Source organism: Phallusia mammillata, chromosome 3, assembly GCF_965637545.1.
Source record: "Phallusia mammillata chromosome 3, kaPhaMamm4.hap1.1, whole genome shotgun sequence".
In the NCBI taxonomy this organism is placed as follows: Eukaryota; Metazoa; Chordata; class Ascidiacea; order Phlebobranchia; family Ascidiidae; genus Phallusia; species Phallusia mammillata.
Genome location: NC_137254.1, coordinates 24,387,117 through 24,402,325, shown reverse-complemented (window position 1 = coordinate 24,402,325; position 15,209 = coordinate 24,387,117). Strand labels below are relative to the sequence as shown.

Below are 15,209 nucleotides of genomic sequence, written 5' to 3'. Positions count from 1 at the left end.
TCTGTTAAACCAAAATTGCTTCGGTACTTTCAATATTTAGGGACATAATTCATACCCCAGAAGTAAACAGTTTGACATGAAAGCAACTTCGATATTGTGCTTGGAAAGGTACATAGCGCCATTTAGTGAACGTTTTTTCAACGACCATTCAGTTGCTATGTGGCGCCAAAACACCCCTTTTTCTGCACAAAACTTTCTAACCTTAATCATGCTTGCATTTGCATTGCATACATGAGCTTTCATACAACTTGTTATGCAGCTATGCTTGACTTCCTATTCGCATTGTCTTGAATCTTTATGCTTGAAATTCTTATTCACCTGAGGAGATCACAAAAGACAAAGGGTACTGCAGCTTTGCTATATTTTTATTTTGCCATCAAAAAAAGAAGCCAAGGATTTTTCCACCTGTATGTTTTCTCCTTGCTTCCTCATGGTCCATTATGCCGCTGCTGGTCGTTAGGACAATGTACCTGAAAGTTTAAAACAGGACACTTGATTATGATGAAATGACACATTGTTTACCTGTCAAGCATAGAAATATCCATCTTAGTTATCCCACAACAAGAAGGTAGATCTACTAACACTGAGCTTGGGCTGGCCCCCGGCCTAAGAACTTCTGGTAGGTGGCGCAAAAGAGCATAGGCGTTTATGGTGCAGACTCAGCAATTATTCTTACCATAAACCCAAATTGCTGTAACAGCACCATAAACGCCTATGCTCTGTTGCGCCACCTAACAGAAGTTCTCAGGCCGGGGGCCAGCCCAAGCTCAGTGTTAGTAGATCTACCCAACAAGAAAGGCTACAGTTCAAACAGGTGAATGAACTACGCTGGTTTGGGCATGAAAACTATTACCAAGGTTAGTACATATAATAATAATGTCTCTTTTCTCAGCAAAATATCTTCAATTAGAGTACTGCACAAATTTCTTTTGCAGCCATGTGGACAAAATTTAATTAAAATTGAAAATATAGTAGCAACATGACAAGAGCATATTTCACAACAAAAGCAAAGCAATTTGATTTTTGGCAATAGCAAAACCTTGAAGGTTGATTAAAACAAGATTAGGATAAAAGATGAATGACAAAAAGTCTGCAGCAGTACAAATGGTACATTTAAGCAACCAATAAGTTGTCAACAAACCGACAATAAAGTAAAAAACCAGTTTAAAATGAGACTAGGCCAGCATTTTTCTCAAATATGCTGTGAAGTGAAAGTATGAAATATCTTTGTGGCACACAATCAATTTAAATGTGAAAGAAATTGGGTTTAAAAATCAAGAGTCATATCACAAAACTGTCATTTGGAGAACTGTATGAGAGACACTGGCCTGGGTTATTACAAAATTTTAGTGATGGGACGATACCAGGTTTTGAAGCGAGTACGGATACCGAGTACGAGTACCACATGTATATACCTTCGATACCGAGTACCGAGTACTTAAGTACATTGTTGTGCTTAGTTGTATATCACTGGCTAATTTGTCTGTCATGGTCGGGGTAGAAAAATGTAATCACCACGTGATAGCGAAAAAAATATACGTAATCTGGCGGAACTTTTTCCTGATTTTATGCTGTCCAAAGCAAATATTGGCATAAAGTAGGCTGTATTCTTTTGTTGTAAACCGACCTTCGGTACTCGCACGTTGGTATCGAAAACTGAGACAAAATATTTCGATACCGAGTACCGATAGCACTAAAATCGTTCGATACCGAGTACCGAGTACCGGGTACCCGTCCCATCACTACAAAATTTCATGATCAAAATTTTGACTGGATTCTTTTATTGTGACAAACCAAATCAGAACGTGTCCTAAATTTTTGGCTTGGAAAACAATTTTTGTGAAAGAATCTCTTTGAAGTGCAAATGTAGTAGGGGTTGTAATTTAAATGCAAAAGTTGAGAAAGGACACAGAAAGTTAAACTGTGTTATCGTTTGGAACAAGACATAAGGAACTTGTAGTGACAGGACCAAAAACGAATGTGTTCGAACCAAAAAGTGTGAGAAAAAATAATTCAAGACCCATTTTGACAGAAGTCGTAATTACTTGCTAATGATGTGGACAAACAGAAAACTAGAAAAATAAAACATACACAAAAACTTCCTACCACAGCATAATAATACCATACATATATTGATATGCGTTTTATGTACAGTCCATTTACTTACCCAAACTGTCTTGAAGGTAACAAATTTGTTGTCCATTTTTCCATGTCCCTGATGTTCACATCAAAGCGAGGGGAGATAACGCCACATTTGTTGAGTCGTCCATTTAGTTCAACAACAATCTTTCCAGCTCTGTGGTCATCAACAATTTCAAATTCATTGATGTATCCTGAACAAACATTAATAAGTGTAATAATAATCAAAAAAAGACATACAAAATCATAGCATCTTGAACGAAACTTCAATGATAGATCCTGCGCATTTTTGGTGCTGTTTGATCAGAAAGCTAAAGTTTCTTCTCACTTTTATATCAGAGAGATTCCACGCATTGACATCATTTCAAACAGCCCCAACTTTTGCAACAGTTCAATGGAATGAGCAAAACAAGTTACATTTGGCCAAAGCCTAATTACTGGTTCATTACAATAGCAATTTTTAACAAGAAATGCATACTTTAATCATAAACAATACTGTCAAGGTACTGGTGTATATAGAATACATTGTTCAGACACCTGCACTGATGATGACAACAAAGATTGTCGAAACGTCTGAACAATGTATTCTATATACACCAGAACCTTGGCAGTAATGTTTATGATTAAATTACTTGTCAAGTCGGTGTATGGTGCTCCTAAATGCATACTTGTTACTAAGCACGTTCAAGGTAAATCAACTGACATCTTCAAATAATAAAAACATTATTCAAAACCGTGAATAGTGTACCCAAAACAGGCAGATTGCAATGTACAGACAGTCGGCAACAGCTAATCACTACTGGTGGCAATCTTTAACGAAGTGAACTATTGAGTATGAGCCACTAATGGGTAATAAAACATTACAAATACAAAATCATCAATATATAATATGTACAAACTTTCTCTTGAGCTCAACTGGCAATTATATACAACTGCTACAAAAAGTTTTTCAAATATGCCTGACAAGAACACTTTATTCATACAGTATGCATATACATATTTTACCATGATTGGTGTAAAAAGCAGTCTGTCTCAATTCAAACAAATTGGCTGAAATCTATGCACATGAACTACACAAAGTGGTGTAACTGTGAATGCTCAAAAGTCTTCAGAACTAAACTGCGCAAAGTCCCCGAAGCACCTCAACAAAAACTATCGAAGAAAAGGGCCCCACCAATGTTCCCTCCCCAGACGTGCCCCAGCCACATAACAGTTTATAATATGGTGTAGCTGTAGCGTGTTTCGGTATCATCCACCAATTTCCGGCTTGGTAATCGTTTTAGTGCAATTGTATTGCTATGTTTGCTTTCACCAAGAATAATAAACTCAACTAGCACATGACATTGACATCTTTCAAAATTTGTTTGAAATAAACTTACCATGCTTCATCATCACAGTCAAGAATTTGACAGTAACTTTAGAGCAAGGACGGATCAGAACTTGGCGTTTTCCACGCTTTTCAGCATTACATATGCTCTTCAAGGCATCGGCAAGAACGTTCATACGCACCATGGTGGTGACTTCTGAAAAACAGAACTCAAAAGATCAACTTTGAAACAAATAAATATTAATTGAGGTTTGCTTAATATAAAACAGATGGTATTGCTCAATCAGAAAGCTTAGATTTTCTTCTCACTTGTAAATCAGAGAGATTCCACGCATTGACATCCTTATAAGCAATACCAACAAATGGCAAAAATCAAATCGGCTTAAAATGTTCTGTTTTGGCTTACACCACTGTGGGTCTTTTAAGTTTTTTTGTGTCAAACTTGTGCGAATGGATTATTTGTATACGTTTTGATGGATACTAACAATGAAAGTTAGCTTAAAATTATATTTTAAAAGGATTTAAAAGGATACAAAAAGTTTATCATATGGTAACATACCAGTGCACCTCCCGCGTCCAAAAAAAGAACCCGATGCGATTTTGGAATCGAGATGTTGTTGCGCACTAGCGCCCTCCGTTAAAACTAATACGTATCTCGTTAAAAACGTTTCGTTTCAAGGTAGAAGGCTCAGTAAAACTTTAAACGTTGCTAAAAAACATGAAAAAATAATAATTGCCGATATTTTACCCTGTTCACAAATTAAAATTTAAAATAATTTAGAATCAATTCAACCATACGTTAAGTGCATTTTCAGTGGCTTTTTACCTTATGGGACAGGTTTTGGCACATGGTATGTCACCTGATAGCACCTACACTGTCTCCAATCAGCTTATAATACAATGAATTTGTAAAATTGCCTAAACAAAAAAATAGGCAACACTACATTGATATTATACCAATATAAGGCAAAGTGAATATTTACGACATTGCAGAATCTTTTGTTGGTAAAATAAGCCATTTTGGTTTTACTATCAAGGCAAAAACCCTGTCGGATGCGAAGAAAGAAATGAATGTAATCTTATACTGATTGTTCTTATCATTTAGGCTTTGAAGTGTTCACCGTTACGCTATCCGATGTCAGATTGAGTTACATTTCCCTGACAACCTGTGGATACAGTTATACGTAAGCCACCGTTAACGAATCATTAGACGAGATAGTCCATTGTACCAGATGTAATTATGCAAGGGAAAATGACAATTAGCTAATTCTACGAGAAATGTAGATTTGACTAGGAACGGGAATGAGTTACTGGTAATATTATGTGTCAGTTATGGTCGAACAAACGCCAGAGGAAGTCACACACTTACCCCAGCGCAGTCGTGTGTAAAACACAGTTGCTCAGTAAAATTTTAGGCAATGGTTCGCGTAAATTTAGCGGTTGCGTTATGTGGAGGATTAACTGCCGTGATCGCAGGCTACCTAATCGTTTCTTTCTTAGACCTGTCGGTAGCAAAGGATAAATTTTGTCAAAGCAACATGTTTACGGACGGAGATGAAGACGATATTATGGCGCACGATGGGCAAGACACGGAAAGACCTCCTAGTGGATTAAGCAGGTAGCGTCCATTGTAGCACGTTTGTCCCCAAAATAACATTTTGTTTGTTTCATTGGTTCCCAGCCCTGGATTTGTAAATGTGAACCGCCAAGGGCTCCGATTGATGCTCACCGGGATCAGTAAAAAAATATTATTTAAAAAAAATCGATTAGATATGTTAGTTTTACACAACACTCCAACACTGTTTAGGTAAAATTGTAGATATTGCAAGACAAAAAAAATATATTTTGAATATTGTCTCTATGTCACGTACACTCCAAACACGAAAAACATAAAGATTGACAGTAAATGATTAATTTGCAGAACAAAATATTCACAGCAATATAAATATTTTTTGTGTAATATCAACTGTCACATGTCCCTACAACCGCTGCATATTTAATAATGTAATAAAACATTAAAAAAATATTGTACTGTTGCGGATATGTTGTCTCTTAGCAACCGAGGTATAAAGACAAAAATTAACTTTCATTGGGCTACTGAATTTACTTTTTATTGTCGTAAATACAGTATTAGCGGCGGAAGTTCATCAATATCGGACGAGGACAACAAAGAAAGAATGGAAATTAAAATGAAACCCCCACAAATTTATGTGGAGAGGACGCTGGCAATAATCAAACCAGATGCAATGAACAAAGCGGCAGAAATCGAGGACATTATTTTACGAAACGGCTTCACAATTTTACAAGTAAGTGTGCAAAAATCAGGCAATAAAACTGTATGTCTATTAGTAGTACAATTTGTAAATAATCTTTTTTAAAAAGAAATTACTGTTTGTAAAAAATGGTTATGTATTTATTGATTGATGAAACGTTGCAACCATAAATAAATTCAACAACATACTCTTTTAAATGGTTTCCCAATTTAGTCTAGTTTAATCATGCAATATCTGTATGTGGTAAATTCTTTCACTAATTTGATTAGGACTCTATTGTTTTCTAATTTGAAACCTGCAAGTTGCAACTCTGTATCCGGATATATTGTGATGTGAATAATGTTGTGCAGAAAAGAAAAGTTCATCTATCTCCTGAACAAGCAAGTGACTTTTATGTGGAGCATTATGGTAAAATGTTCTTTCCAAGTCTTGTGGCATACATGAGTAGTTCCCCAATTACCGTTTATGTCCTTGCCAAAGACAAGGCCATCAGTGCATGGAGGGAGCTCATTGGCCCAACCAACCCATTTAAGGTAGGTTTAGCTTTATCAAAGACACATTTAATTTTACCTTGCATATATTAAAATGGGGTAATTTTAGGTCTGTGTAAATGCTCCAGGGTTGATCACAATTTTGCATGTATACTAACCTTGTTCTCACAATATTTATCTGATTGGTCTCAATAATAAAGCACTGTTAGTTTTTAAAAACAAAATAGGTAAAACAATGCTTGCAAATTTTCACTCTACACTCTGTGTGCTTGCAAATTGCAAAATAAAGATTTGTCTGTAAAAGCTTTGTTTTTATTGCAGGCCAGGGAAACACATCCCGGCTGTTTGAGAGACACATATGGCAAAGATCAGACCCGCAATGCTGTGCATGGCAGTGACAGCTTTATATCAGCACAGAGGGAAATACGCTTTATGTTTCATGACAGTAAGTAACTGGCACATAACCTTTACACCAGTATGACCTGAATCTCAAAGGTACATGAACCATTTGTTCCAAATTTTGCTTCAGTCAAGCCCCAATAGTTGCAAACATGTATCTTCAACAAGATTTATCAAGCTGTGCTTAAAGTAGTGTATCTTGCTGTTTGGCAATTTACTTCTATCTTTCACATTTGTGCTCCTATTTAAATTGATGCTACCTGGTTTACTGACTAAGCATTACAAAAGAGAGGACATTATCGACTAACTTTAAAGAATGTATTTTATCGACTAAGTTCTTTCAGGCAAAGCAGAAAGAAACAAGATCAAGATGGCATTAAACATGTTGTATGTTAGTGTTTGTTCATGCATGTAATTTTGTTATAATCACTTTGTGTGTTAGCTAAAGCACAATGGCTGCTTTAAAAACTGATGTTTTGCCCAAGAGGTTATTACTAGGATTTACGCAAGGATTGTGTGTTATGTGGTTGACGTGAGGACAAACACTTAACAAAACTCATTTCTTGAAATGTGATTGTTTTTAGATGTTATTGAACCTATTGCGGCTGGTCAGGAATGCAAAGACTATCTTTCAGGTGAAGTGAACGCTACCTTGTTAAAAGGACTTACAGAATTGTGCAAAAAGAAGCCTGGCGATCCAGTGGTAAGTTTTTAATCTGCTCTTCAATCCATTATTGTCTTTTTAACTAATGATTTTGTTAACTAAATTTAAATGGAATATTGAAATGAGTGCTTGTTAATAAGATGAGTTCATCTTTATTTTTAAATCATTAAACTTCCACAAAACGTAAAACTATTGTTCAATTATAGATCAAACTTGTATCATATCTAGAAAAATTAACTTTTGAAACAACTGTCACTTCTATATTGTCAAAACGGCCAAAATGAGAGTACTAAATGGTATGTGCAATGTGTTATATAGTTTGTTTAGGATCTATGTTATGCCAAACACTGTTGTACCAAGCAGGTTTTTTTAAGGTTTGGTTTGGGTGACCGCTAAGTAGTTTTAAGAGACCGCTAGTGTTTAATTTAAATCCTAAAAAATAGCCATTTTGGGAAACCGCTGGAGAAATTTGGACCATTTCGGTCCCCCAAAACACCTTAAAAAACACTGGTACCAAGCCTAAGCAACACAAATATTGTTGTTTTGTAGACCTGGCTTGCAGACTGGTTAATTGACAACAACCCTAATAAACCCAGTGTGAAGGGCCCAGTAGTAGTGGAAGAAGACTGAAAATGCTTTTATGTTATGTTTTTGTACAGTATTAAAATAAACTCCTATTTTTGTTGTGAACAAAACATATGGTTGTATAAAAGTGAAGTTTATTGGTGAGCAATATGGTAGTGTTCAAGCTGGAACTGGATTGTAACAAAGATGCAAAAGAGAACATAACACATGTACAGTAAATGAATAGAAATGAAGAAAATTGTTTTAGCTGGCTAGCTCATACTAAAAGATACAAAGTTAAGCGAAAAAGATGAATAAAAACATACAAAAAGCAATAGTTTGTTTCAATAGCACCGTCTTACGGATGGAAATATATGATTATTTCAGTGCATAGAATATTTATTGTTTTGTATATTTGCTAACCGTTGTCATGCATATGAAAAACATTTGTTTTATAAAATACAACATATACTCCACAAGTTTAATCTAATAGGTCATAAGAAATGCGTATTAACAACTCAAAACAAAGCAAGTACATAAACAAATGCAGTAGGAGATACTCTGCATTACACTAAGAGGTAAGCATAAGGAATGTTCTTCACAGCATACAAGTCCATGGTCATGTCACAAATGTTCAACCATGGTCTTGGAATCTAAACAAAAAAACAGCTATCAGTCTGAGTTAAACTTTTCATAATATTTGTACTTGTACCTCTACAACCATTGACAAACATTAAGATTGCTCCAATAAGAGAAAGACCACATGCTGCCCATGCCAGTCCATAGCCATAATAGAAAGCTGGAGTACCAACCAAATCGCCTTGGTTCAGTTCAGCCATTACTTGGATTGTGTAGAGCGTTGCACCAGCCAAAAGCAAACAGCCTAAACGTTGCAAAACAAAAAAATAGAACCAAATTGATAACAAAAACTCTCACAAAACATAATTTCTTAAATTCAATATGAACTAAATTGTTGCACAATAGTGTACCAAAGAGCTTAAACTAACAGAACCTTAGAGTTTTGATTGAATAATGGGGTACAGGATTTTTTGAGGAGAAAAATAACCTACACGACACTCCACTGTTTTTTAGACCTCAGTTGAAATTTTTCCCACCATATTTCAACAAAATGTAATTTTAAAAGCAGAAGTAATAGTAAAAGGTTACACAGATTTGTTTGTCAATTGAAACATTTATACAATTTAAAACAAATCCAACACATACCTCCTGCGGTAGAAAATGGTGCAGCAATGAGGAGAAAAAATTTCCTGGATTTAATTTGTGCAGTTAAAGTTAAAATAGCTGCAACCAGCAACATTGCAGTTGATCCAATCGTTAGAAACAAAACAACTTGACCATGAAATGTTCGCTCATCTAAAAAAAGGGTAAAGATGAGTCTTTTAATACTTCATCTGGTTTACAAAAAGAAGTAGAAAATCATTTTATGTTTGAAAGTACGTTTGAGTTGAGTTTATTGCACTGGGCAAAATCGTAGCAGCACAATTCCGCTAAAATATTCACCGAGCCGGAAATAGCTGCGCAATGTTCAGACATTATAAACTTCTTTAATATCAGACCAAGATGACATTAGGATGTATTGCAACGAAATTTCGATCAATTGTGCTTGCAGATGAAACAGTAACAATCATTTGTTGAATATACATTTTCATATACCATGTACCAAAAACAAATTTTGTCCAAATGTCCAAAAACAGCTTTTTTGTTTAAAATCAAAATCACTCAAAATTTCATTTATTGCTAAGATAACTAAATATGATGGCAAAACGTGAGTAGTAAAAACAGAATAAAACACAGCATTACTTACACCAGTCTGTTTTGCAGCCATACACAGTGCATGATTGATACAATCCATAATAATGTGTTGGAGAACCATTCAGTGAAAAAGTAAACCAACTGGTGGTTATAAGAGAAATAAATGCCAACAACAAACTTCCAACTATACAAAAAACTCCACAAGCTCCTATTAAATCCATGTTCTGAACATACACAAAATTTAATGAAGTTTTATATTTCAGAATGTCAATTGTTAACACAACTTTAGCATTAACGGTCATTGATTAACAAGATTTGCAAATAAAAGAAAACATAAAAACAAGGAGATCAAGGCATTCGAAAACAAATCTTTTTTTTCAAATGACCTGCTTGATTCCTTAAATAGTTTCACAAAACTGTATTTTACACACGTATCGTATCATTAGCCACACAAAACAATAACAACGGCAAAATTTTGGGAAGTCCCAAATTAGATGAACAACTTTTCGTATGAGCGCTGGGTTTAAAAATATAGAAATTGTAAACATCAGATATTTTTTTGTCTGTGCGTTGTAAATCACAACAAACCAAGTTTTATTGCTGTTGACCCAATGGATTTATTGTTGAACACACAACACAGTTAAGTTTAAAACTACAAATACATAAAACATGACATGATAGGCCTACATGCGCAAAAATCCAATGCTGTAAATAAATTGAAAATGTTTGTATTAAAAAATTGAAGATAAATCATATAAGCTTAGACAGCATTAGTGCAATAAAATATTTGAAAGTAGCATGCTGAAAACAATCAGGCAAAATGAAAGCTTTTAAAATTCATTAACAAATGTACGTATTTGGTCGCGGCTGTTATCACAAGGTCTTGAACTGGCCCAGAAAAATCATAGTGTTCATTTTGTGCTTTGTCTGAGATCAGTTGGAAAACTGTAGTTAAACAATCTGTAGTCGTTTAGAAACATTTTGCGCAACGATTCCAAGTTTCGTCTAGTTACGTTTGCAAACGTCAACTTGTAGTCAGGGTCTTGATGGCTGTTCATGTTCGGAAACGTTATGTTTCTTGGCGCGCCAATAAGGTTTAATAGATATCTGAAAAAATACATTTTTGGATGTTTTATTGCTTTATTAAAACGTTTTTGAACTCAGAAAGCTCACCAACACTAATTAAAATACTTTTTTCTGGTTATGTATATTTGGGCCAAAATTTACACGACTATGGTTTTAACGACAACTATCAATAACTATACTGATCGTGTTTTTTTACAGTAAACTATGCCCACGACAGACCAATCGGATTTGCATGTACAAAATTATTAAGTGAAGTGTATAAAGGTGCGTTGAAAAAATGTAGTGAAACCCCTTTATTAAAAAGCCGTGTTCTTTGACTCTACTGAGTCAGTAAATTCTTGGGGAAGAACCTAACATTTCTATATAGTTCAACGCCAAATCCACAGTTCAACAAATACAAACCTCGAGTCTTCTTCTATGGTCTCCAAACGACCAATTACGTCATAATTAATATGACAAGGCTGACAGAGTTGTATAAATGTGCTCCAATGTCGCTCAAATTGCGTTTGCCTGCGCCCCGGATAGGTGACGTGTTCAATAAACTGGTCAAAGGTGACATTGTAGGGGACCAGAGACGGTTTATCCCACGAAGTGTTTATTCGACCGGTGGCATCTAAATAAGCAGCAGCAGTGCTGAGTAGTTGCCTATAATGTTTCAGTAAACCACAAAACAACTTTCTATACAGAGGTTTCCAACTTTGGATTCGCAAACCCCAAGAGACAGGTATAACAGGTAAACAAATAATAAATAAATAAAAGCATTTGAAGTTAAAAAAATATTGAAAAAAACACAATAACAATTAATGCAAAGTTGATTTATGATAAATCAAATTCCAATTTGAAATATCTCATCTTAATTGTCTGGAAACATCTATTCGTTTTTGCACAAAAAATACATAATAAATCATTTACTTTTGCCATGAATCTTTCGTTTGTAAGCGGATACTAATCGATCGTACGGCTCTCGCACAATAATGGACCTTAAGAAGCCAGTGGTATTTTTAGCTGTCTGGAAATGCTGCTCGGTTCTGCCTTCGATTCCATGGGGATCGTTAGTCTAAAAAATGCATCAGTAAAGAAACAAGTTTATTTGTGCAAACATTAAAACGTAGGTAGGATAATTTGGTCCACCGATTAATCCAAGGGCGTTTTTAAGAGAATTTTGAGAACGCTTAGGCTTTCTTGGCCGTGTGTCTTTACATATGCTATTAAACCCTTTTAAATGGATGAATGTTGTCAGGGTTAACAAAATTTACCTTTTTCACCTTGTCGAGAATCTGTGTAAGTACCACATCCATACTGGTCGAGCCAGCTTTGGGTACTCTGCAGTGCAGTAGTTTATATTCTTTGATAACCATCAGCAGTTGCTGTTGAAAAGATGACTTGTGTAAGCCTGCACGGAACGAAAATTAGCACCATACAATATGGATTAAGTCTACAAAATTCGTACATATGTCGTACATATGTGGCCAATATGTTTACTTTGCATCCAGTTAAAAAAAATCATAAATGACCTGAAAACATCTTCGCCAAACCAACACCACTAACAGTAATTAGTTTATTTTTGTTTAAGGGGAAATTATTCCGATGCATATATAACTCGTTTTCTGTGACAAGGTTTGATAGTCATTTTTGTCATAAAAGGAATTCATTTATACTGCTAAATTTATGGTTTCTTGTTTAAGTAAAACAGTTACACACAGCGGGAAAACCATTTTTTTATTTTTTAGCACTTACCAAGCTGTTTGCAGGTCTTCTGTAGCAGATCTTTTCTCTGTTTCATTCGCAGTGACATACGTATCATAAACTCCTTCTCTGATTCATACATGTGCGTAACCTAACAAAAGAAACAACAGTCAGAAACTCCTCCACTGGTTTACCAAAAGTGCACGCGGTCTTTACCGTGCAATTAACAACACACTAAGCTTTAAAAATGCAATGTTGCTGTTGGGTGGTTTAAGACCTTTAGCTAAATTTAAGATGAGTTCAATATCACATTGCAACATAGATTTTTAGCATGCAGGGATCAGCATAATTCGGTCAAACGTCTCTTGTAGGCCGATAGCACACCGGATTTGTAAACTTGTAACCGGTCTACACCCAACAAGCCGAAAGCCCGAACCCAAAACATGCAAGGCCACACATTTTGAGTTATAAAAAATTGCCCGATTTTTTTCAAAAACAAAACTAGAAAATTGTTGAAATTGCGGCACCAAATGAGGCTGAAATCAAGTCCATTTTACTCAAAACGCGGAAGTCAACCCGTAAACCCGACATCACATTTACAACTGTGTAAATGTGTACTGTCAGTTAACTTTAATCAAATTTGGCGAAAAAAATATAAATCCAAAAATAAGAGCATACAAGTTTGGATTCGTCCTTCCGAGGGCTGCTGTGCAATCGCTCGTCGACAATCCTTGTAGATTTCACAGTTTTATGATTCGGCGAAATAGAATCAAATATCTTCGAAAATCTGAAGTGCAGAGCCAGCATGGTGACAAGCGAAACGCACAAGAGAATACATATTCGCCTGTTTTGATGCATTACATAAGGAGAACACTTCTTACAATACATAAGTCCTAAAAAAAATTGCAAACATATATAAACCCTAGCAAATTGATTTTGGGAATCTGTCTATTCTATCATTCTTGTAACGATTTCCACCATTCATATTAAATGACAAGGTTGGAAACGTTAGGCTAAAATCAGTTAACTTTTGTTCAAAACAAAACAAATTGATTTCGCTTAGCATCTGCATCTGCAAACCAAGTTTTTCAAACTTGTTTTCAAGCATACATGAACAAATTATAAGTTTATTTCGTTTTAAAAATTAAAGAATAAATTATTTGAACTAACACTTCAAGAAGATAATCAAAATTCACTTCAATTCTTTGCATAAAGTTATAAACTAATCGCGGAAGGAAAACACTTTGAAACAGGTACAAAGAATGCAAGACAGCAAAATGTCATGTCTAAATAAAATGGCTTATGCGACAGTATGGCGTTACATTAAAATGCAGCAGCGCCTCAAGGGTTTGTGGGTTACATTACACAAGACTCAAGATCTTATCATTTTCTGAAACTTTTCATACAGTTTTGGGCTTGCTAAGACATTCACAGTCCAGTGGTTTGAGTTCAAACGAGTTTTTAAAAAGAAAATCAAAATCCTGTATTTGTTAGCCTGCTTCGTATCGTACAGTATTAGATTTATAACATATTCCAGTCAAACTTTTTACCAGGGCTTTTTGTATTCTTTTGCACTTTTATTATATTTTTAGAATTTCAATGAATATTCACGATGGAAATATATCGCTGTTTTCCTAATTCAGTTTTGCAACGACTTCGTAGAAATACCTTTGAATAAGTATTAGAAAATCCTAATCCTTTCAGGTGCAAATTTAGCTACATACTAAATTGTCGGAGCTGACAATACAATATAGGTTTGTGCAGCGAATAAAATGTTGTATTTAAATACAGTTTTGTTCACTGTTTTATGAGTTAGAACAAACCAATATTATAGTAAAACAACACATAATTAGTACAACTTTATACCCAAAGAATATTTACTGCAGCAGCGTTATCTGCGTTTTAAAAATCAAATTAACTTTTTTGTTTCTGACTGTTGCTCAAAACGCACGACTATTGCAATCAACCACTCCAATCTGCTGTCAACATAGGAATTCGGAAGATTAGGAAAATAAAGTCTGGCAAATTTATAACGTGTGTGTTCGATTTTGCCCCGGGCTAAGCAGCCACAAAGCAAAGGTGCATTTGACGTGAGGTTTGCGTTTAATTATATGTTTAACTTTCAGGAACTATGATTATGAGTTAGAAATAGGGAACCATATATATGGATGGAACACGTAACTACTTGCTACAAATTATATACTATATACTTGGCTTAGCAAATTTTAAAAACTATATTTAAAATCTATTATCCCGTACATATACTTCATAGTTGAACTCACGGGCTAAGGCAGGGGTGGCCAATCGGTCAAAGCCTAAGAGCCACATTTGTTACTGTGTTACCACAAAGAGCCACATTACACATGGGCACACATGTTCTGATGTTCATTGCTTCGTCCCTTCCTCACAAACATATAGACGTGTGCTTAGCCAGATTTATTCTAAATGTCGCGCACAAACACAATAATGACAAAATTTGGTTTGTACTGTCTAACACACACAAACTTTAATTTCAACGAATCCCACAAACAAAAACATATAAATTAAAGTATTTTTTTTCACTTTCTACCAGTAACGTTTGGTGAGATTCGTGTCTGGTGAGGTACTGAAATCTTTCTTCTCTAACTTGACGAAAATTGTATACTTAGGCGTCGAGTTTTACAAAAATGCAAGGTGGCGAAACTAAATTTATTGAGACGTCACTAATGCGTTCAACACCAACAATCGCTCAATTCAAACCCAAGACCAAAAGACAAACTACCTATATGAAATATACAGTCGTCATACCGTATGCAAACGTCAACTTG

General features: G+C 35.1%; 4 protein-coding genes across 8 annotated transcripts; 1 reads left to right on the top strand and 3 right to left on the bottom strand.

Annotated features, from left to right (window-relative positions):
- Nucleotides 1-347: 347 nt before the first annotated feature.
- On the bottom strand, nucleotides 348-4,159 carry LOC145218399 (small ribosomal subunit protein uS8). Of its 2 annotated transcripts, none has more exons than XM_080085806.1 (4): nucleotides 4,026-4,159; nucleotides 3,519-3,662; nucleotides 2,168-2,333; nucleotides 348-470 (listed from the first exon to the last, which is right to left on the bottom strand). In XM_080085806.1, the coding sequence occupies exons 2-4, from the start codon at nucleotides 3,649-3,651 to the stop codon at nucleotides 377-379; spliced, it is 393 nt and encodes a 130-aa protein (XP_079941932.1). In that variant the 5' UTR covers nucleotides 3,652-3,662; nucleotides 4,026-4,159; the 3' UTR covers nucleotides 348-376. The 2 variants fall into 2 exon arrangements, with proteins under 2 accessions (XP_079941932.1, XP_079941933.1); XM_080085807.1 differs by lacking the exon at nucleotides 4,026-4,159 and adding an exon at nucleotides 3,776-3,923.
- Nucleotides 778-7,988, top strand: LOC145218397 (nucleoside diphosphate kinase 5-like). 3 transcript variants are annotated; one of them, XM_080085803.1, is made up of 7 exons: nucleotides 778-857; nucleotides 4,967-5,084; nucleotides 5,595-5,772; nucleotides 6,090-6,272; nucleotides 6,552-6,675; nucleotides 7,214-7,332; nucleotides 7,843-7,988. In XM_080085803.1, exons 2-7 carry the CDS (start codon nucleotides 5,005-5,007, stop codon nucleotides 7,921-7,923), a joined length of 765 nt encoding a protein of 254 aa, XP_079941929.1. In that variant the 5' UTR covers nucleotides 778-857; nucleotides 4,967-5,004; the 3' UTR covers nucleotides 7,924-7,988. The 3 variants fall into 3 exon arrangements, with proteins under 3 accessions (XP_079941929.1, XP_079941927.1, XP_079941930.1); XM_080085804.1 differs by lacking the exons at nucleotides 778-857; nucleotides 4,967-5,084 and adding an exon at nucleotides 5,508-5,530; XM_080085801.1 differs by lacking the exons at nucleotides 778-857; nucleotides 4,967-5,084 and having other exon boundaries at nucleotides 5,479-5,772.
- Nucleotides 7,989-8,036: 48 nt separating this feature from the next.
- LOC145218398 (uncharacterized) lies at nucleotides 8,037-9,982 on the bottom strand. Its single transcript, XM_080085805.1, has 4 exons — nucleotides 9,683-9,982; nucleotides 9,082-9,231; nucleotides 8,570-8,740; nucleotides 8,037-8,510 (listed from the first exon to the last, which is right to left on the bottom strand). Exons 1-4 carry the CDS (start codon nucleotides 9,930-9,932, stop codon nucleotides 8,482-8,484), a joined length of 600 nt encoding a protein of 199 aa, XP_079941931.1. The 5' UTR covers nucleotides 9,933-9,982; the 3' UTR covers nucleotides 8,037-8,481.
- Nucleotides 9,983-10,033: 51 nt separating this feature from the next.
- LOC145218396 (carbohydrate sulfotransferase 11-like) lies at nucleotides 10,034-13,291 on the bottom strand. Of its 2 annotated transcripts, none has more exons than XM_080085799.1 (6): nucleotides 13,081-13,291; nucleotides 12,454-12,553; nucleotides 11,973-12,109; nucleotides 11,629-11,773; nucleotides 11,119-11,329; nucleotides 10,034-10,737 (listed from the first exon to the last, which is right to left on the bottom strand). In XM_080085799.1, exons 1-6 carry the CDS (start codon nucleotides 13,288-13,290, stop codon nucleotides 10,542-10,544), a joined length of 999 nt encoding a protein of 332 aa, XP_079941925.1. In that variant the 5' UTR covers nucleotide 13,291; the 3' UTR covers nucleotides 10,034-10,541. The 2 variants fall into 2 exon arrangements, with proteins under 2 accessions (XP_079941925.1, XP_079941926.1); XM_080085800.1 differs by having other exon boundaries at nucleotides 11,982-12,109.
- Nucleotides 13,292-15,209: the final 1,918 nt, after the last annotated feature.